This window comes from Ranitomeya imitator, chromosome 1 (assembly GCF_032444005.1).
Source record: "Ranitomeya imitator isolate aRanImi1 chromosome 1, aRanImi1.pri, whole genome shotgun sequence".
In the NCBI taxonomy this organism is placed as follows: domain Eukaryota; kingdom Metazoa; phylum Chordata; class Amphibia; order Anura; family Dendrobatidae; genus Ranitomeya; species Ranitomeya imitator.
The window spans coordinates 889559156-889582266 of record NC_091282.1 but is presented as its reverse complement, the minus strand read 5'-3'; the positions used below and the strand labels follow the sequence as shown (position 1 = coordinate 889582266).

The 23111-nt window shown below is 43.8% G+C and overlaps 1 protein-coding gene across 1 annotated transcript in view; it reads right to left on the bottom strand.

Moving 5' to 3' along the window:
* LOC138658195 (neuronal acetylcholine receptor subunit alpha-7-like) overlaps window positions 1-23111 on the bottom strand; it is a 343558-nt gene that overhangs the window by 216014 nt on the left and 104433 nt on the right. The window contains exon 4 of the mRNA XM_069745709.1: window positions 3480-3589. Coding sequence (XP_069601810.1) covers window positions 3480-3589 — 110 coding nt within the window. The remainder of the gene's footprint in view (window positions 1-3479; window positions 3590-23111) is intronic.

The window sequence follows — 23111 nt, the reverse complement described above, 5'->3', positions numbered from 1 at the left end:
TCGCTTTCTACAACTAAACAATGGACAAAACAGAATTCATCATCTTTCCCCCATCTCACTCTACCCCACCACCAGACCTATCCATCAATGTCAATGGCTGCTCACTATCCCCAGTCCCACACGCCCGGTGCCTTGGGGTGATCCTCGACTCTGCCCTCTCTTTCAAGCCACATATCCAAGCCCTTGCCTCCTCCTGTCGTCTCAAACTCAAAAATATTTCCCGGATCCGTGCTTTCCTTGACCGCAACACTGCAAAAACGCTAGTGCATGCCCTTATCATCTCCCGCCTCGACTACTGCAACCTCCTACTCTCTGGACTCCCCTCTAGCACTCTGGCACCACTCCAATCCATCCTACACTCTGCTGCCCAACTAATCCACCTGTCCCCCCGCTATTCCCCAGCCTCTCCCCTGTGTCAAGCCCTTCACTGGCTTCCTATCGCCCAGAGACTCCAGTTCAAAACCCTCACACTGACATACAAAGCCATCCACAACCTGTCTCCTCCATACATCTGTGACATGGTCTCCCGGTACCTACCTACACGCAACCTCCAATCCTCCCAAGACCTCCTTCTCTACTCCTCTCTCATCTCTTCTTCCCATAACCGCATCCAAGACTTCTCCCGTGCTTCCCCCATACTCTGGAACTCTCTACTCCAACACATCAGACTCGCGCCTTCCATAGAAACCTTCAAAAAGAACCTGAAGACTCATCTCTTCCGACAAGCCTACAGCCTGCAGTGATCCTCAACCTACTGAACAGCCGCACAGCCAGCTCTTCCCTCTCCTAGTGTATCCTCACCCACCCCCTGCAGACTGTGAGCCCTCGCGGGCAGGGTCCTCCCTCCTTATGTACTCGTGTGCCTTGTTATCTGCTCATGTTTAATGTATTTGTCTATATTTGCCCCGTATTCACATGTAAAGCGCCATGGAATTAATGGCGCTATAAAAATGTATAATAATAATAATAATAATAATAATAATAATAACTTGCAGCAATGGAAAAAAAACGCTACTAGCAGTGTTTTTTTGTCTCACCGCAAGGGCAAAACCGCAAGTGCCGCACATGTCCGCAAGTAGCCATCACTACTTGTCCCTGCACCTTGCTAGCTCATCCCTAACCATCCCTCCCTGATCTAAAACTACACTACAAAGCTTTAGAAGAACAATTTAATAACTGACATATTCCTATGATAATGAGGGCTCCAGGCTACGGCGTAGACTGGGTGGGCAGTCTCCGGGTCTCCATTCTCTCTCTGTGCACACCCTCAGTCCCTGCCTCACTGCCAGTGCTGCACTGTGCACAGACATCCCTCCACCGGACCCGGTAATTACCGCTCGCAGTAGCATAACGGCGGAGGTGTATCTAGGGTTTCTGGCACTCGGGACAAGAATTAATTTTGGTGCCCCCCCGCCCAAGGACATATGCGATTTGCACACCTAGTCATGTACAGATGAACCGCTCTCCCCAATGCTCTCAATGTTCAGTGAAAAACTGAGAGAAGCAGAAGAGAAGCTCGTTGTCACAGGACCACAAGTATGAAAATCGCACATAAGTGAGGTGTGCATGTGACGACTACTGGAACCGGCAGAGCTGAATCCTGGCATCACAGCTTCTGAATTCTCTCAACTAACGCACTGCACACTTTTAGGATTCTCCCTTGCTGGTGGACAGTCATGTCAGTACAAGCATCTGATTTGTATACTTCTGACCACAACTGAGTGTGAAACAACTGAAAATATGTCTTATATTCTAGGTTCTTCAAAGTAGCCACCTTTTGCTTTGATGACTGCTTTGCACACTCTTGGCATTCTCTTGATAAGCTTCAAGAGGTAGTCACCAGGAATGGTTTTTACTTCACAGGTGTGCCCTATCAGGTTTGAAGAACCTACAATATAAGACATATTTTCAGTTGTTTCACACTTTTTTGTTAAGTAAATAATTCCACATGTGTTAATTCATAGTTTTGATGCCTTCAGTGTGAATGTACAATTTTCATAGTCATGAAAATAGAGAAAAATCTTTTTTAAATGAGAAGGTGTGTCCAAACTTTTGGTCTGTACTGTATATATATACATTACAGGCCATGCAGGGTTTGCAGTCGTACATGGGCTCTAAGGCCTACGAGGCCACAACAGTCCTTCTAGCCCATTTGAGATCAATACTATTAGACATGATAGTTAGAGGCACTGTTGGAGAATTTGCATTGGGGACACTTTGGAGCGGCTACAGTTCTCAGCCTTCTCGATACATGCAATGTGCACATCCACCATACTCATCATACTGTACCACTAGAATACTGTGCATAGTGGGCCCTTTGGCACTGCAGGCTTTGCCACTTACCCGGGTTCACCAAGTCCTAGTGTCGGTCATGATAATAGCCATCATTCAAAGATACAAAACCGGAACAAAGCCACAATTTGAGCAGAGTTTAACTAAGAACCAGATTCATTTAGAAACAGAAAGCTCTATGGTTGTGCAAGAGTTCTGTTCAATGGAATTACACCTGTAGTGTTATATATGGAGGTTAAAAAAATACATTGCACCCTACTTAAATAGTTCAAAAACATCTAAATCCGTGATCGCAATCTCTACCTTATCTTACATCTGTGGCTGTGATATTTTAGAATCATGGTGCAACTTTAGTTCTATATCTGAACATTTTAGCAGCAACTCCGCACAGATTTTCATAAGTGGTTTTTACGGCCAAGATATCAGAAAGCATTGAAAATGAAAGACATTGCATAAAGCTGTATAATCATTTTACTCCTCACGTAAACAATTTGCCTTATCAAATGTTTTATAGATGTGTTATGGTGGTCATAGATGTGGCCAACGAGGTTTTTTGATCCTTATTATTATTACTGTACATCTTCACAGCTTGTAAAAGAATCTTAACCAATTTCATCATTTTAAAATTCTCCTAGGCATAAGGTGATGCTACCACAGAGTGATTGGAAAGATGGGGATGACATAATTTTTTAATAGAGCATGTGGAAAAGAATTGTGCTCATGAAACATTTTTTTTTTTACAAATTTTAGGGTCGTCCGAAGTGCTTTTAAAAAAAGCAACTTCACAATTTCAACTTTTATTAAAAATGCTCTCCATTCTCGAGAACGAAGAGATTTCTACTTAAAGCGAATACCTCGCTGCTTGGTATTCCATCCACTAAAGTAGCTGGTTACACAGGCACCTAGCGTGTGGCATGAGAAAACTCTACGCTTTACAGCCTTTTCAGGGGGATGGATCAGTCCTCCTGTGCTTCTTCCATGCTGCAGAGGTAAATTTGCCTCTGCTGGCAATCTGGGGGTGAGCTCAGTTCGGACCAGGGTCACCACAACCGGCATGATGACCTGAACTGTAATTTTTCAGGCAAAGCAGGAAGTTGTGGCCAGGAGCAGTATGCTCCTGAAGATTCATCTTGAGACAACCCCTTTAATCAGTTAAAGAAACACAACTATGCCAGAAGATAATTTACCTGTTGTATAACAAAATATCAGGAACCCAAATTTGATCAGAAGGAAAACGAAGTGTTTGTACTCCAGGGTGCTCTGCTTGGTCCCATGTCAAGTAGAAGTCATTCCAGTACTGTAGAATACAAAGTACAAAAGTGGTAATTTCCATGTATATGTACATTTGGCAACACCATTGAACAAAATTTTTAAAGCCATGCATCTGCAACTAGGTGCCCATACAAGTGCATACATCTGCCATTTACTGGCAGTTGAAAAAAAAATAAAACATTTGATTGGCATTTTTTTATTACAGTTGTATTGAAAAGTGCAGCTAGGGCTCCAAGAGCCTGATATATACTAGCCAAAATGAATGCCATGTTAACACACAATGAAATCCATAAGTATTGAGCCTGAACTGTTAAAAAGTTTTTGCTAGCCCTAAGTTCGAAATGACTTGTAAATTCCTCTGCTTTTCCACTTTTTTTGCTTACATGCTCATAGTATTTCTGCTGCATCATTGAACTGCTAATCAATTTTTAGTAAATATAGCAAAAAAAGTACATACTGCTTTTTTTCCTTCTTTTTTCTGTATTTTTATCATTAAAGGGTTTATTGGACCATAACTTGGCCAAAAAAAATCATTAACTTCTACATAAACAAGCATTAAACAGAGACTATATCAGCATCTCCCAGCAGGTTAATTACTATTAATGCTTTCAACGAATGTATTTGGCCACACTTTACAGAGCAAATTGACAATGATATTAAAGAGCTTGTGGAAAGTGGAAGAACTGAATCCCATCATCAGCTATAGAGGTTAATTAATTTCTCAAATTGAATAATTTACTCCCACTAAATGACAGAATTTTTAAATAGACTAAACAATTAAATTCCTAATAGGTGTCATATACATGGTTTGCATGAATGGAGTATGTCATTCTCACCATGATAAAGGTATGCTACTATCAGTGTGTGAAAAAGATTTTATGGTTCAGCACCACATCTGTACATATCATTTTTTTTTATAATTGCTCATTTAGTAAGGACCTGTGTTACACAACAATAGGGGAACAGTGAAACAGTGGCAGTGAACAGTCCCTGTGTAGGACTTGTGTTTGGGCCCCCCCTTTGTCAGGTTCTACATACAGTAGGTACACACACACATTTACATAGACACATACTGCACAGCACATTTACACATTTCACATTCAGGGACGGCTCCAGGTTTTCGTGCGCCCCTTTAAACACATATGATAATTCATGATGCACAGATACATATAGGTATAGTACAATGCCAAAAATTTCACTTCCTTCTTATATTACATGATTGACATCTATTGTAAATTCTACAATAGTTCAGAAACTGGCGAATCCTTGCAGCGAACAATGCGTGCGCTGCTGGGATTCAAAACTCAGAGTGACTGCTGACTTTTCATTTTAGACCAGACAGTATAGTCCTCCATAAAGTATTATGGCACCACATGGTGCTCCATATAGTATAATTGACCCCATATATTGCTCTATTCAGTATAATGGGTCCAATATATTGCTCCATACAACACAGTAGACCCCGTATATTGCTCCATACAATGTAATGAGCCCCATATATAATGCTTTATGCAGTATAATGAGTCCCATATATTGCTCCATACGGTATAATGAGCCCTTTATATTTCTCCATACAGAAAAATTGGCTCCATATAGCACCCCATAAAGAAAAATGGATCCCCTATATTGTTACATACAGAATAATGCTCCATGGAGAATGGGCCCCATATAATGCTCCATATAGGATTGGAACCATAAAATGCTCCATGATTTGTTCAAGGTGTCAAACCCCGGGTCACATAGCCGCCCGTTGCCACATAACCACTGAGCCAATAGACTGCAGCAAAGGTCAGCCCTGTTCATATTTTGCATACTTTGCCTGCAGTGCTGTCCACAACCAGGCAAAGAGACACATTCATGTCCCATAACAGTGAACGAAGTGCAAGTCTGTTGGACTTGGGTAGTTTGTTAGCTTTTGTAAGGGCCACAATTTCTCATTGATACATTCCTGGGAAGATGGCGGGAGTCAGTTGTGTCTATGGGGACGCTAATGACTACCCTGTTTCCCAAGTGGTAATAGACACAAGTTGTGGCGCTAAGTCCCATAAGGCAGCACACTGCAGCGCCAAAACATGCAAACTTGAAAAAACGAAATTTGAACTGCATTACTGCACTAGAAATATGAAAAATGAGAGCTTTTAGCGCACAAAAATGGCCAATTTTATGTGTACCTCGTAGCCACGTTAAGGCATCTCTCTTATACGAGGTCCTACGTTTGACCTACCTCACTGAGAATAAACGTCTCCATCTGAATGGGTACATGTAAAAACCTCTTCTTGGACTCAAATTCTCTCTCTATGTGGAGGGGTATTGGACCTACTATAATTAAAACACCTGAAGCTAGGAGGCGGGGAGTGCACGATCAGAAGGCTAGAGAATACATTTCAAAAACCTGACTTGCACATCCAAACATAGACTGAGTGTGAACAGGTGCTGAACCCAGAGTCGCTAACTCGTATATAGTTAAATAAATAGGGCAGCACACTGCAGCGCCAAAACATGCAAACTTGAAAAAACGAAATTTGAACTGCATTACTGCACTAGAAATATGAAAAATGATAGCTTTTAGCGCACAAAAATGGCCAATTTTATGTGTACCTCGTAGCCACGTTAAGGCATCTCTCTTATACGAGGTCCTACGTTTGACCTACCTCACTGAGAATAAACGTCTCCATCTGAATGGGTACATGTAAAAACCTCTTCTTGGACTCAAATTCTCTCTCTATGTGGAGGGGTATTGGACCTACTATAATTAAAACACCTGAAGCTAGGAGGCGGGGAGTGCACGATCAGAAGGCTAAAGAATACATTTCAAAAACCTGACCTGCACATCCAAACATAGACTGAGTGTGAACAGGTGCTGAACCCAGAGTCGCCAACTCGTATATAGTTAAATAAATAGGGCAGCACACTGCAGCGCCAAAACATGCAAACTTGAAAAAACGAAATTTGAACTGCATTACTGCACTAGAAATATGAAAAATGAGAGCTTTTAGCGCACAAAAATGGCCAATTTTATGTGTACCTCGTAGCCACGTTAAGGCATCTCTCTTATACGAGGTCCTACGTTTGACCTACCTCACTGAGAATAAACGTCTCCATCTGAATGGGTACATGTAAAAACCTCCTCTTGGACTCAAATTCTCTCTCTATGTGGAGGGGTATTGGACCTACTATAATTAAAACACCTGAAGCTAGGAGGCGGGGAGTGCACGATCAGAAGGCTAGAGAATACATTTCAAAAACCTGACCTGCACATCCAAACATAGACTGAGTGTGAACAGGTGCTGAACCCAGAGTCGCCAACTCGTATATAGTTAAATAAATAGGGCAGCACACTGCAGCGCCAAAACATGCAAACTTGAAAAAACGAAATTTGAACTGCATTACTGTACTAGAAATATGAAAAATGAGAGCTTTTAGCGCACAAAAATGGCCAATTTTATGTGTACCTCGTAGCCACGTTAAGGCATCTCTCTTATACGAGGTCCTACGTTTGACCTACCTCACTGAGAATAAACGTCTCCATCTGAATGGGTACATGTAAAAACCTCTTCTTGGACTCAAATTCTCTCTCTATGTGGAGGGGTATTGGACCTACTATAATTAAAACACCTGAAGCTAGGAGGCGGGGAGTGCACGATCAGAAGGCTAGAGAATACATTTCAAAAACCTGACCTGCACATCCAAACATAGACTGAGTGTGAACAGGTGCTGAACCCAGAGTCGCCAACTCGTATATAGTTAAATAAATAGGGCAGCACACTGCAGCGCCAAAACATGCAAACTTGAAAAAACGAAATTTGAACTGCATTACTGCACTAGAAATATGAAAAATGAGAGCTTTTAGCGCACAAAAATGGCCAATTTTATGTGTACCTCGTAGCCACGTTAAGGCATCTCTCTTATACGAGGTCCTACGTTTGACCTACCTCACTGAGAATAAACGTCTCCATCTGAATGGGTACATGTAAAAACCTCTTCTTGGACTCAAATTCTCTCTCTATGTGGAGGGGTATTGGACCTACTATAATTAAAACACCTGAAGCTAGGAGGTGGGGAGTGCACGATCAGAAGGCTAGAGAATACATTTCAAAAACCTGACCTGCACATCCAAACATAGACTGAGTGTGAACAGGTGCTGAACCCAGAGTCGCCAACTCGTATATAGTTAAATAAATAGGGCAGCACACTGCAGCGCCAAAACATGCAAACTTGAAAAAACGAAATTTGAACTGCATTACTGCACTAGAAATATGAAAAATGAGAGCTTTTAGCGCACAAAAATGGCCAATTTTATGTGTACCTCGTAGCCACGTTAAGGCATCTCTCTTATACGAGGTCCTACGTTTGACCTACCTCACTGAGAATAAACGTCTCCATCTGAATGGGTACATGTAAAAACCTCTTCTTGGACTCAAATTCTCTCTCTATGTGGAGGGGTATTGGACCTACTATAATTAAAACACCTGAAGCTAGGAGGCGGGGAGTGCACGATCAGAAGGCTAGAGAATACATTTCAAAAACCTGACCTGCACATCCAAACATAGACTGAGTGTGAACAGGTGCTGAACCCAGAGTCGCCAACTCGTATATAGTTAAGGTGGCCATTTTTATGCGCTAAAAGCTCTCATTTTTCATATTTCTAGTGCAGTAATGCAGTTCAAATTTCGTGTTTTCAAGTTTGCATGTTTTGGCGCTGCAGTGTGCTGCCCTTTTTACTTAACTATATACGAGTTGGCGACTCTGGGTTCAGCACCTGTTCACACTCAGTCTATGTTTGGATGTGCAGGTCAGGTTTTTGAAATGTATTCTTTAGCCTTCTGATCGTGCACTCCCCGCCTCCTAGCTTCAGGTGTTTTAATTATAGTAGGTCCAATACCCCTCCACATAGAGAGAGAATTTGAGTCCAAGAAGAGGTTTTTACATGTACCCATTCAGATGGAGACGTTTATTCTCAGTGAGGTAGGTCAAACGTAGGACCTCGTATAAGAGAGATGCCTTAACGTGGCTACGAGGTACACATAAAATTGGCCATTTTTGTGCGCTAAAAGCTATCATTTTTCATATTTCTAGTGCAGTAATGCAGTTCAAATTTCGTTTTTTCAAGTTTGCATGTTTTGGCGCTGCAGTGTGCTGCCCTATTTATTTAACTATATACGAGTTGGCGACTCTGGGTTCAGCACCTGTTCACACTCAGTCTATGTTTGGATGTGCAAGTCAGGTTTTTGAAATGTATTCTCTAGCCTTCTGATCGTGCACTCCCCGCCTCCTAGCTTCAGGTGTTTTAATTATAGTAGGTCCAATACCCCTCCACATAGAGAGAGAATTTGAGTCCAAGAAGAGGTTTTTACATGTACCCATTCAGATGGAGACGTTTATTCTCAGTGAGGTAGGTCAAACGTAGGACCTCGTATAAGAGAGATGCCTTAACGTGGCTACGAGGTACACATAAAATTGGCCATTTTTGTGCGCTAAAAGCTCTCATTTTTCATATTTCTAGTGCAGTAATGCAGTTCAAATTTCGTTTTTTCAAGTTTGCATGTTTTGGCGCTGCAGTGTGCTGCCCTATTTATTTAACTATATACGAGTTGGCGACTCTGGGTTCAGCACCTGTTCACACTCAGTCTATGTTTGGATGTGCAGGTCAGGTTTTTGAAATGTATTCTCTAGCCTTCTGATCGTGCACTCCCCACCTCCTAGCTTCAGGTGTTTTAATTATAGTAGGTCCAATACCCCTCCACATAGAGAGAGAATTTGAGTCCAAGAAGAGGTTTTTACATGTACCCATTCAGATGGAGACGTTTATTCTCAGTGAGGTAGGTCAAACGTAGGACCTCGTATAAGAGAGATGCCTTAACGTGGCTACGAGGTACACATAAAATTGGCCATTTTTGTGCGCTAAAAGCTCTCATTTTTCATATTTCTAGTGCAGTAATGCAGTTCAAATTTCGTTTTTTCAAGTTTGCATGTTTTGGCGCTGCAGTGTGCTGCCCTATTTATTTAACTATATACGAGTTGGCGACTCTGGGTTCAGCACCTGTTCACACTCAGTCTATGTTTGGATGTGCAGGTCAGGTTTTTGAAATGTATTCTCTAGCCTTCTGATCGTGCACTCCCCGCCTCCTAGCTTCAGGTGTTTTAATTATAGTAGGTCCAATACCCCTCCACATAGAGAGAGAATTTGAGTCCAAGAAGAGGTTTTTACATGTACCCATTCAGATGGAGACGTTTATTCTCAGTGAGGTAGGTCAAACGTAGGACCTCGTATAAGAGAGATGCCTTAACGTGGCTACGAGGTACACATAAAATTGGCCATTTTTGTGCGCTAAAAGCTCTCATTTTTCATATTTCTAGTACAGTAATGCAGTTCAAATTTCGTTTTTTCAAGTTTGCATGTTTTGGCGCTGCAGTGTGCTGCCCTATTTATTTAACTATATACGAGTTGGCGACTCTGGGTTCAGCACCTGTTCACACTCAGTCTATGTTTGGATGTGCAGGTCAGGTTTTTGAAATGTATTCTCTAGCCTTCTGATCGTGCACTCCCCGCCTCCTAGCTTCAGGTGTTTTAATTATAGTAGGTCCAATACCCCTCCACATAGAGAGAGAATTTGAGTCCAAGAGGAGGTTTTTACATGTACCCATTCAGATGGAGACGTTTATTCTCAGTGAGGTAGGTCAAACGTAGGACCTCGTATAAGAGAGATGCCTTAACGTGGCTACGAGGTACACATAAAATTGGCCATTTTTGTGCGCTAAAAGCTCTCATTTTTCATATTTCTAGTGCAGTAATGCAGTTCAAATTTCATTTTTTCAAGTTTGCATGTTTTGGCGCTGCAGTGTGCTGCCCTATTTATTTAACTATATACGAGTTGGCGACTCTGGGTTCAGCACCTGTTCACACTCAGTCTATGTTTGGATGTGCAGGTCAGGTTTTTGAAATGTATTCTCTAGCCTTCTGATCGTGCACTCCCCGCCTCCTAGCTTCAGGTGTTTTAATTATAGTAGGTCCAATACCCCTCCACATAGAGAGAGAATTTGAGTCCAAGAAGAGGTTTTTACATGTACCCATTCAGATGGAGACGTTTATTCTCAGTGAGGTAGGTCAAACGTAGGACCTCGTATAAGAGAGATGCCTTAACGTGGCTACGAGGTACACATAAAATTGGCCATTTTTGTGCGCTAAAAGCTCTCATTTTTCATATTTCTAGTGCAGTAATGCAGTTCAAATTTCGTTTTTTCAAGTTTGCATGTTTTGGCGCTGCAGTGTGCTGCCCTATTTATTTAACTATATACGAGTTGGCGACTCTGGGTTCAGCACCTGTTCACACTCAGTCTATGTTTGGATGTGCAGGTCAGGTTTTTGAAATGTATTCTCTAGCCTTCTGATCGTGCACTCCCCGCCTCCTAGCTTCAGGTGTTTTAATTATAGTAGGTCCAATACCCCTCCACATAGAGAGAGAATTTGAGTCCAAGAGGAGGTTTTTACATGTACCCATTCAGATGGAGACGTTTATTCTCAGTGAGGTAGGTCAAACGTAGGACCTCGTATAAGAGAGATGCCTTAACGTGGCTACGAGGTACACATAAAATTGGCCATTTTTATGCGCTAAAAGCTCTCATTTTTCATATTTCTAGTGCAGTAATGCAGTTCAAATTTTGTTTTTTCAAGTTTGCATGTTTTGGCGCTGCAGTGTGCTGCCCTATTTATTTAACTATATACGAGTTGGCGACTCTGGGTTCAGCACCTGTTCACACTCAGTCTATGTTTGGATGTGCAGGTCAGGTTTTTGAAATGTAAAAGCTAAGTCCCATAAGGTTTGGCATAGTCAAGGAGCATGTTAGTACTTTGCATTGTTTTGGGACTTTTGGGGGAAAGGGAGGACCCCTAGTTGTCCTGTTAAAAGCCAGGTCACTCCTAAAGAATACACGTTGCAAGCCATTGCTGACGTGTTTCTCTTTTGGAGGCCAACATCCCTGACCTGGAGGTGTCCTGGGGAACCTTTGGAACTGCCCAACTCAGGGACTTAACTGTAAAGGGGCATATGATAATGTGACTGTACTTAGTGCTAGAGTCTGGGGCTGACACCCGATATCCACATTTTACCATAAATGGGGAGTTACTATATTGGGTCACCAAACAGAGAGGTGAGGTAATCGAGCAGTAACTGGTGCCAGGGCCATACAGACACCAAGTGTTAGACATGGCCCATACGCATGTGTTAGGAGGTCATCTGGGATAGGGAAAACCCAGGATTGGATCCTTCAGAGGTCCTACTGGCCCGGTTGTCACTGAGAAATCCTGAATTACTGTAGATTCTGTCCCACTTGCCAGGTGACTTTGCCAGTGGCTCTCTTCCTTAGCCCCTTAGTGCCATTGCCCATCATTGAGGTCCTGTTTGATCGCACTGCCATGTATCTGTTGGGACACCTGGACAAGTCTGTCAGAGGGCATCAGTATATCTTGGTCCTGGACAATGCTACATGGTATCCAGAGGTCTTACTACTACGAAACTCCTCCACCAAGTGTACAGCTCGGGGGTTGGTCTGTATCTTTTCCAGAAAAGGGTTGCCTAAGGAGATTCTAAAGAACCAATCAACTCCATTCATGTCAAAGGTGATGGAAAGTTGTGCAAAACCCTACAAATCACACAACTCAGGACCTCAGTCTACCAACCAAAGATGGTCGGTTTGGTGAAAAGGTTTAATAAACCTTAAAAGCTATGTTAAAAAGAAGGTTGTAGAGAAGGATGTTCGAGACTGGGACTGTCTACTGCTATACCTTTTGTTCTCCATCAGGGAGGTCCCACAGGCCTCTATTGGTTTCTCTCCTTTTTAACTCTTGTATGGCCGACACCCCCATGGACTCCTGGATGTAGCAAAGGAGACCTGGGAGGCGGAGTCTACACCCCACAGGAGTATAATCGAACATGTCACCCAGATGCAAGAGAGAATTGCAGAGGTAATGTCCATTGTGAAAGAATACCTCCTCAAAGCACAAGAGGCAAAGTCGAGGGTGTAGATTGGTGAGGTGAGACACTTCAACCATGGAGATAGGTTACTGCTGCTCGTACCTAAGGTGGAGAGAAAATTTCTGGCCAAGTGTCAGGGCCCCGTGAAGTATTTCAAAAGGTTGGCAACATCAACTATAGAGTCCACCAACCAGGGATAAAGAAGCTTTACCAAGTGTACGATGTTAACATGATTAAGCCATGGCAAGATAGAGAGCCTGTGGAAGTTCCATGTTTGGTGGCTAAGTCGGAAGCCAACATGACAGAGGTCAAGGTGGCAGAGTCGCTGTCACTTGCCCGAAAACACCAGTGCAGAGAGCTGTTCTCAGAATTGCTGGGTTGTACTCAGATAATAGAGCATGAGGTTCTCATGGAGCCTCATGTTAGGATGAAATGGAAGCCATATGGATTCCCTAAGCCGTTGAGAGGTGATCTCGAAAGTCAGAAGTCATTGAAGAGTCCAAGAGTGGCTAGTCCAGACCCATAGTCTTAATGCCAAAACCAGATGGAGAATGGCGGTTTTGCAATGAATACTGGAAGCTGAATGAGGTCTTTAAGTTTGATATATTTCCAATGCCACATGTCGATGAACTGATTGAAACGGTAGGGCCGGCATCATACATTTCCACCCTTGACCTCACAAAAGGGTATTGGCAAGTTCACATGTCCAAAGATGCCAAGGAGAAGATGGCCTTCTCAACTGTTTTTGCAAGGATCCCCGGCCACCTTCCAAAGTGCCATGGACCAGATCCTAGCTCACCACAAGAAGTATGCAGCAGACTACTTGGATGACATTGTGATCTTCAGCCAGGATTGAAGAAGCCAATTGAGCAAAGTGCAGGGGATATTTGATGCTCTACAGAAGGTGGAGTTTTCCATAAATCCAAAGAAATGTGCCATGGGCATGTAGGAAACTACATACTTGGGGTATGTCGTAGGCATAGGGGAAATAAAGTGATCCAGAGTTTGCCACAATCACAATCAAAGAAGCAGGTCAGCGCATTCCTGACCATTGTGGGCAACTATAGCCTCTTTATCTGATGGATCTCCTTAAAGGGACAAAGTTGGGTATGGCTAAGTGGTCTCCAGAAGTTGACGACTTTCCAGGAACTGAAGCTAGCCCAAGGTAAACAGCCAGAGTTGGTGGCACCGGATTTCTCTAAGGTGCTTGTGATCCAGACAGACTCCTCAGATGTTGGGTTGGCCGCTATCTATCACAAGTGGTTAACAGGGAAGAATGCCCCAAAATGTATTTAAATTGGAAGCGGTCATCCTGCCAGAAGAATTACTCCATAGTGGAGAAGCAAGGTTTGGCCATTAAGTGGGCTTGGACACTCTAAGATACTACATCTTAGGCATGAAATTTAGGCTAGTGTCAGACTATCCCCCACTGAGATTGATGAGGGAGAAGAAGAGGAACAGTGCTGAGTGACCAGGTGGTTCCTAGCACTTGAGATTTGTAGCTTCCATGTAGAGCACACAGGAAACTGCATGGCAATTCTGATGCTTTGTCGAAGGGTACACTGTTTAATGGCAGAAGGTGACAAGCCCCCCGGCTTTGGGCAAGAGAGATATGTAAGATGGCTGCCGTACAGGTACATGAGGGGAGATATACATCAACAAGGTTGGTAGGTTTGGTGATGTAAGCCCGGGAAATCAGGCTCCAGCACGTATAGTGCTGAGAGAGATAATAAGGAGTATCAGTGCAGGGTTTATGAGCAGTCAAAGAGATGGATGGGACTGGCTGCTATATATCCCCACCCTGGGGGTGTGGTAAGGCAAATAAAATGGAGACCAGTTGTCTTCATTGAGTTTCTGTGTCTGGAGATGTGAAGATCATCAGTGTGTTGAGTCTAAGGACTCAAGAACTGGACACTAATCCAAGCGGGAAAACCGGCAATACTGTATGAACTATTTATTTGTGTTTTCACTTAGTGCCAGAAAAGGATGTCTGTTTGGTTTTCCTAAGTGGTTTATGAAGTCTTAATAAACCAGCCTGGACATTTTAATGAAAACCACCTCCTGTGCCTACCTGATGTGAATTCTGTGGCGGAGCTCCCTCCTGTGGTCACAAGTGGTACTTCGGCTGGTTCTCTCTGTGAGCTTCCATTGGTGGAGGAAAGTGGTACTGCGGCTTCTGAGTTTCCTTCCTCAGGTGATGTGGTGAAGTCGTTAGGTGCTGCTCTATTTAACTCCACCTAGTGCTTTGATCCTGGCCTCCAGTCAATGTTCTAGTATTGGACCTGTTTCCTCCTGGATCGTTCCTGTGGCCTGCTGCTCTGCATAGCTAAGTTCCTCTTTGCTATTTGTTTGCTGTTTTTTTCTGTCCAGCTTGTCAATTTGTTTTTACTACTTGCTGGAAGCTCTGGGACGCAGAGGGTGTACCTCTGTGCCGTTAGTTCGGTACGGAGGGTCTTTTTGCCCTTTTTGCGTGGTGTTTGTAGGGTTTTGTGTTGACCGCAAAGTTACCTTTCCTATCCTCGCTCTGTTCAGAAAGTTGGGCCTCACTTTGCTAAATCTATTTCATCTCTACGTTTGTCTTTTCATCTTAACTCACAGTCATTATATGTGGGGGCTGCCTTTTCCTTTGGGGTATTTCTCTGAGGCAAGGTAGGCTTATTTTCTATCTTCAGGCTAGCTAGTTTCTCAGGCCGTGCCGAGTTGCATAGGGAGCGTTAGGCGCAATCCACGGCTGCCTTTAGTGTGGTTGGAGAGGATTAGGGATTGCGGTCAGCAGAGTTCCCACGTCTCAGAGCTCGTTCTTGTTTTTTGGGTTATTGCCAGGTCACTGTATGTGCGCTGATCTCTATGTCCATTGTGGTACTGAATTACCTTTCACAACAGTACTGGAGGCCAAAAGTACTAATGATTCCCAATAGAGGGAAAAAAGAAGTTCTGAAACCATTTTTTTTTCTTTGCACTGTATTTTGCCTTTTTTTTCCCCTAGACATTTGGGTGGTTCAGGACACAGGTGTAGCAATGGATATTAAAGGTCTGTCTTCATGTGTGGATCAGCTCACGGCAAGAGTACAAAGTATTCAAGACTTTGTGGTTCAGAATTCTATGTTAGAACCGAGAATTCCTATTCCTAATTTGTTTTTTGGAGATAGAACTAAATTTCTGAGTTTCAAAAATAATTGTAAAATATTTCTGGCTTTGAAACCTCGCTCCTCTGGTGACCCAGTTCAACAAGTTAGGATCGTTATTTCTTTTTTGCGTGGCGACCCTCAGGACTGGGCATTTTCTCTTGCGTCAGGAGATCCTGCATTAAATAATATCGATGCATTTTTCCTGGCGCTCGGATTGCTGTACGATGAGCCTAATTCTGTGGATCAGGCAGAGAAGAATTTGCTGGCTCTGTGTCAGGGTCAGGATGAAATAGAGGTATATTGTCAGAAATTTAGAAAGTGGTCCGTACTCACTCAGTGGAATGAAGGTGCGCTCGCAGCTATTTTCAGAAAAGGTCTCTCTGAAGCCCTTAAGGATGTCATGGTGGGATTTCCTATGCCTGCTGGTCTGAATGAGTCTATGTCTTTGGCCATTCAGATCGGTCGACGCTTGCGCGAGCGTAAATCTGTGCAACATTTGGCGGTATTACCTGAGCTTAAACCTGAGCCTATGCAGTGCGATAGGACTTTGACCAGAGTTGAACGGCAAGAACACAGACGTCTGAATGGGCTGTGTTTCTACTGTGGTGATTCCACTCATGCTATCTCTGATTGTCCTAAGCGGTTCGCTAGGTCTACCACCATTGGTACGGTACAGTCAAAATTTCTTCTGTCTGTTACCTTGATCTGCTCTTTGTCATCGTATTCTGTCATGGCATTTCTGGACTCAGGCGCTGCTCTGAATTTGATGGACTTGGAGTATGCTAGGCGTTGTGGGTTTATCTTGGAGCCCTTGCAGTGTCCTATTCCATTGAGAGGAATTGATGCTACGCCTTTGGCCAGGAATAAGCCTCAGTACTGGACCCAGCTGACCATGTGCATGGCTCCTGCACATCAGGAGGTTATTCGCTTTCTGGTGTTGCATAATCTGCATGATGTGGTCGTGTTGGGGTTGCCATGGCTACAAGTCCATAATCCAGTATTAGATTGGAAATCTATGTCTGTGTCCAGCTGGGGTTGTCAGGGGGTACATGGTGATGTCCCATTTCTGACTATTTCGTCATCCACCCCTTCTGAGGTTCCTGAGTTCTTGTCTGATTACCGGGATTTATTTGATGAGCCCAAGTCCGATACCCTACCTCCGCATAGGGATTGTGATTGTGCTATCGATTTGATTCCTGGTAGCAAATTCCCAAAAGGTCGACTGTTTAATTTATCTGTGCCTGAGCACGCCGCTATGCGGAGTTATGTGAAGGAGTCTTTGGAGAAGGGGCATATTCGCCCGTCATCGTCGCCATTAGGAGCAGGGTTCTTTTTTGTAGCCAAGAAGGATGGTTCACTGAGACCTTGTATAGATTACCGCCTTCTAAATAAGATCACGGTTAAATTTCAGTACCCCTTGCCATTGTTATCTGATTTGTTTGCTCGGATTAAGGGGGCTAGTTGGTTCACCAAGATAGATCTTCGTGGTGCGTATAATCTTATGCGTATTAAGCGAGGCGATGAGTGGAAAACTGCATTTAATACGCCCGAGGGCCATTTTGAGTATCTAGTAATGCCATTCGGACTTGCCAATGCTCCATCAGTGTTTCAGTCCTTTATACATGACATCTTCCGAGAGTACCTGGATAAATTCCTGATTGTGTACTTAGATGACATTTTGATCTTCTCGGATGATTGGGAGTCTCATGTGAAGCAGGTCAGAACGGTGTTTCAGGTCCTGCGTGCTAATTCTTTGTTTGTGAAGGGATCAAAGTGTCTCTTTGGTGTTCAGAAGGTTTCATTTTTGGGGTTCATCTTTTCCCCTTCTACTATCGAGATGGACCCTGTTAAGGTCCAAGCCATCCATAATTGGACTCAGCCGACATCTCTGAAAAGTCTGCAAAAGTTCCTGGGCTTTGCTAATTTTTATCGTCGCTTCATCTGCAATTTTTCTAGTATTGCTACACCATTGACCGATTTGACCAAGAAAGGTGCTGATTTGGTCAATTGGTCTTCTGCTGCGGTGCAGGCTTTTCAAGAGTTGAAGCGTCGTTTTTCTTCTGCCCCTGTGTTGTGTCAACCAGATGTTTCTCTTCCGTTCCAGGTCGAGGTTGATGCTTCTGAGATTGGAGCAGGGGCTGTTTTGTCGCAGAGAAGTTCTGATTGCTCGGTGATGAAACCATGCGCCTTCTTTTCCAGGAAGTTTTCGCCTGCTGAGCAAAATTATGATGTGGGCAATCGAGAGTTGCTGGCCATGAAGTGGGCATTCGAGGAGTGGCGTCATTGGCTTGAAGGAGCTAAGCATCGCGTGGTGGTCTTGACTGATCAGAAGAACTTGACTTATCTCGAGTCCGCCAAGCGGTTGAATCCTAGACAAGCTCCTTGGTCGTTGTTTTTTTCCCGTTTTGACTTTGTGACTTCATACCTTCCGGGCTCTAAAAATGTGAAGGCGGATGCTCTGTCTAGGAGTTTTGTGCCCGACTCTCCGGGTTTATCTGAGCCGGCGGGTATACTCAAAGAGGGAGTAATTGTGTCTGCCATCTCCCCTGATTTGCGGCAGGTGCTGCAAAAATTTCAGGCTAATAAACCTGATCGTTGCCCAGCGGAGAAACTGTTTGTCCCTGATAGGTGGACGAATAAAGTTGTCTCTGAGGTTCATTGTTCGGTGTTGGCTGGTCATCCTGGAATCTTTGGTACCAGAGAGTTAGTGGCTAGATCCTTTTGGTGGCCATCTCTGTCGCGGGATGTGCGTACTTTTGTGCAGTCCTGTGGGATTTGTGCTCGGGCTAAGCCCTGCTGTTCTCGTGCCAGTGGGTTGCTTTTGCCCTTGCCGGTCCCGAAGAGGCCTTGGACACATATCTCTATGGATTTTATTTCAGATCTTCCCGTCTCTCAAAAGATGTCAGTCATTTGGGTGGTCTGTGATCGCTTCTCTAAGATGGTCCATTTGGTACCCTTGTCTAAATTGCCTTCCTCCTCTGATTTGGTGCCATTGTTTTTCCAGCATGTGGTTCGTTTACATGGCATTCCAGAGAATATCATTTCTGACAGAGGTTCCCAGTTTGTTTCGAGGTTTTGGCAAGCCTTTTGTGGTAGGATGGGCATTAACTTGTCTTTTTCCATATCTGAGATGCTTTGTTTCTGCTGATCAGGATGACTGGGTGTCCTTTTTGCCTTTGGCTGAGTTCGCCCTTAATAATCGGGCCAGCTCGGCTACCTTGGTTTCACCGTTTTTCTGCAACTCTGGGTTCCATCCTCGTTTCTCTTCAGGGCAGGTTGAGTCTTCGGACTGTCCTGGTGTGGATACTGTGGTGGACAGGTTGCAGCAGATTTGGACTCATGTAGTGGACAATTTGACTTTGTCCCAGGAGAAGGCTCAACGTTTCGCTAATCGCAGACGCTGTGTGGGTCCCCGACTTCGGGTTGGGGACTTGGTCTGGTTATCTTCTCGTCATATTCCTATGAAGGTTTCCTCTCCTAAGTTTAAACCTCGTTTTATTGGTCCGTATAGGATTTCTGAGGTTCTTAATCCTGTGTCTTTTCGTCTGACCCTTCCAGATTCTTTTTCCATACATAACGTATTCCATAGGTCATTGTTGCGGAGATACGTGGCACCTATGGTTCCATCTGTTGATCCTCCTGCCCCGGTTTTGGTGGAGGGGGAGTTGGAGTATATTGTGGAGAAGATTTTGGATTCTCGTGTTTCAAGGCGGAAACTCCAGTATCTGGTTAAGTGGAAGGGTTATGCTCAGGAAGATAATTCCTGGGTCTTTGCCTCTGATGTCCATGCTCCCGATCTTGTTCGTGCCTTTCATATGGCTCCTCCTGGTCGTCCTGGGAGCTCTGGTGAGGGTTCGGTGACCCCTCCTCAAGGGGGGGTACTGTTGTGAATTCTGTGGTGGAGCTCCCTCCTGTGGTCACAAGTGGTACTTCGGCTGGTTCTCTCTGTGAGCTTCCGTTGGTGGAGGAAAGTGGTACTGTGGCTTCTGAGTATCCTTCCTCAGGTGATGTGGTGAAGTCGTTAGGTGCTGCTCTATTTAACTCCACCTAGTGCTTTGATCCTGGCCTCCAGTCAATGTTCTAGTATTGGACCTGTTTCCTCCTGGATCGTTCCTGTGGCCTGCTGCTCTGCATAGCTAAGTTCCTCTTTGCTATTTGTTTGCTGTTTTTTTCTGTCCAGCTTGTCAATTTGTTTTTACTACTTGCTGGAAGCTCTGGGACGCAGAGGGTGTACCTCCGTGCCGTTAGTTCGGTACGGAGGGTCTTTTTGCCCCCTTTGCGTGGTGTTTGTAGGGTTTTGTGTTGACCGCAAAGTTACCTTTCCTATCCTCGCTCTGTTCAGAAAGTTGGGCCTCACTTTGCTAAATCTATTTCATCTCTACGTTTGTCTTTTCATCTTAACTCACAGTCATTATATGTGGGGGCTGCCTTTTCCTTTGGGGTATTTCTCTGAGGCAAGGTAGGCTTATTTTCTATCTTCAGGCTAGCTAGTTTCTCAGGCCGTGCCGAGTTGCATAGGGAGCGTTAGGCGCAATCCACGGCTGCCTTTAGTGTGGTTGGAGAGGATTAGGGATTGCGGTCAACAGAGTTCCCACGTCTCAGAGCTCGTTCTTGTTTTTTGGGTTATTGCCAGGTCACTGTATATGCGCTGATCTCTATGTCCATTGTGGTACTGAATTACCTTTCACAACACCTACCTCAACAGCAGCACAGTGAGTAGAAACCTTAAAAGCTAAATATCTCACTATACTAGTACAATATGCATGTAAACACACAATTTAGAGCTTTAAGGCTCTCTCACACTAGCACATAACACAGTCGAGTGCTATGCATTATTTTATCAGCACACTGCCCAAGGTTATATTATGGGGCAGTGCAGATCTGCAATTATTTTCCCATGCCGATTTGGAAAGAGAAAATGATTACAGAATGCTGTGAGTGGCTCCGATAATTGGATCACGTGCATTCATACAAGTCTATGGGTCCGTGTGAAACATCGCCCTGCACTTGGACGCCACACAGAGACAATGGAGAAGATAGAGAAATTAAGTTATCCATCATCTCTGCACCTTTGCTGCAATTCTCTCATGCAAGAGAATTGGATCACACTTTGATGACATTGAGTGTCATTAGCATAATCAGCCCGATTCTCTCGCATGAGAGAATCAACGGTCTTGTGACTTCGGCCTGTGCCAGTGGAAATCCTCTTATACTCACAGTGGCTTGTAAAAGATGAATTATTAAAGGAGCATTTCATTTAAAAGAACAAATATGACCTGATATATGGTAAAAAGATTGAATGTTTTATGTACAGTGTCAAGAAAAAGTTTGGGCACCCCTGATTAAATGATCTCTAAAAGAGATGACACCTTTCCTTTGAATTATATATATATATACATATATATACATATATATATACATATATATATGTATATATATATATATTTATATATAGGTGTCTCTGAACAGTAGACCGTATCACAAATCCAGAGTCTTCTAAATCCTTTGGTATTTTGCAGTGAAGCCAGAGTTCTGAATTGCCTGTTTAGAAATCCTAAGAGCAGCTCTCACTAAAATTTTGCTTGGTCTTATCTTGACCTCCAGTTTTCTTGTTAACTGCCATTTCTTAATTACATTTTGAACTGAGGAAATAGCAACATGAAATTGCTTTGCTGACTTCCAGGGTCTCCTTCCCTGTCCCTAATGCTAGAGGCGCCCTAGCTCTCCCTGTTCCCCTAATTACATCTGATTGTGAAGATGCCGGAGTCACATACCTTTCCTTGGCTTCTGAATCTACCCTCAGTCTGTACCCTTCCCCCACCCAGGGAAGAGGGGTGTAGTAGTGTACCATAATACACCAACCAGACTAACAAAGTAATACAAACTTGGATAAAGAAAAATACCAATTATAAAAATATACACACATAAACAACAGAGGTAAACACCGGGGAGTGGAGGATGGCATTAAACCAAAGTAGGAGAAGAGGAATTATCACACACTCAAAACCTAGCAACAGTCACAGATAAATCCATCAAACACCTTCTTCAACAACAATCACCAACAACCTCCAGCCATGCAGTACAAGCTACTCTGACAATGAGTGCTAGCAAGGGCCCAGATTATATAGGAGATGGGAGAGGCTGATAGCCTCCAGGAAAGCTTCCAGGAGCTCTCAACTGAGCAGATTAACCCCTGCACTACTAAAAGAAATTTACACTGTTCAATATGAAAATGAATTGCGCCTAATCAGTGCAGGAGTGGGAGAAATCATACGTTGTGTTTTTTTGTCTCCTTTCTGTCACAGTACTAAACATACCAAAAGAACTGGCGCACAGCTATAAACTATATACATAAAAGGGGGGTGCAAGTAGCAGCATAGTAAATGACAAAAAGGGAGAAGAAAGACGCTGCTACAAAAATTGCACACCACCCAGTATATGAACATGCAAAAAACACTTTATTGGCATAGACAATAAAAACAATTAAAAACATAGAACCACTGTAAACCACCTGGACATAAATACATGTGTATATACATAGCAATAATTATACAGCCTATCAATATGTCCATAGGGAATATACACCCTATATGGACCTGTATGCTGGTAAACACCTACCTAATGGCTCATGAGGACTCTGAATACAAGCCTATTATAAAAGGGATATATATCCCGCAGAACCCACAGGCAAGTGTGTCAAATAATGACCACCCACCTGCCCATATGAAGGGAAAAAAAAAAAAAAAAAAAAGAGCCTAAGCAGTGAGGGCAAGATATCCCCAACCCAAACCTGTACCAACCTATGTCCGATAAGCTGAGGTGTCCAGGGGGAGAGACAGTGGACCCTAACCCCACGCGTATCGCCTCCTTAATGAGGCTTCGTCAGGGGAAATATGCAGTAGCCAAATAAACCAGTGTTTATATGTCCCAGATAATTGTTTTAAGCTCTCACTGGTGTGTCCGGAGTCCTACCATAGGAGCGTGATAAACATCCATGCCCCTCACCCGGAAGTGACGCCCATCCAAGTGTCATAAGACCAGGGCTGCATAGCACCTGCGCACATAGTCAGATAGCTCATGCGCGTGCGCAAATCTGACCCCAGGACACTACGCAGGAGCCGCACCACATCCTCCAAGGGCGCATGTGCCCCTACCAAAACACTTGTGTCTCCAAGAGACAGTGCGCATACACAGATCAATCATCATGATCACCCAGGGCGCACACTATACCACATCTGACAAGAGCAAAATGCGCCCCCTCAGGACTAAAAAGTGGTCACCACCAAACTATGACCGCGCAAATATATGCTATAATACCAGAGGCCACGTACATAAGGAGAGCAGCCTGAACCAGCGCGCGTCCGCAACTGGACTACAGGAGCACAATGATATCAAACACAATATAGAAAACCACCGTTCTGCGCAGGTCCGGGAAATAATCCCGGAC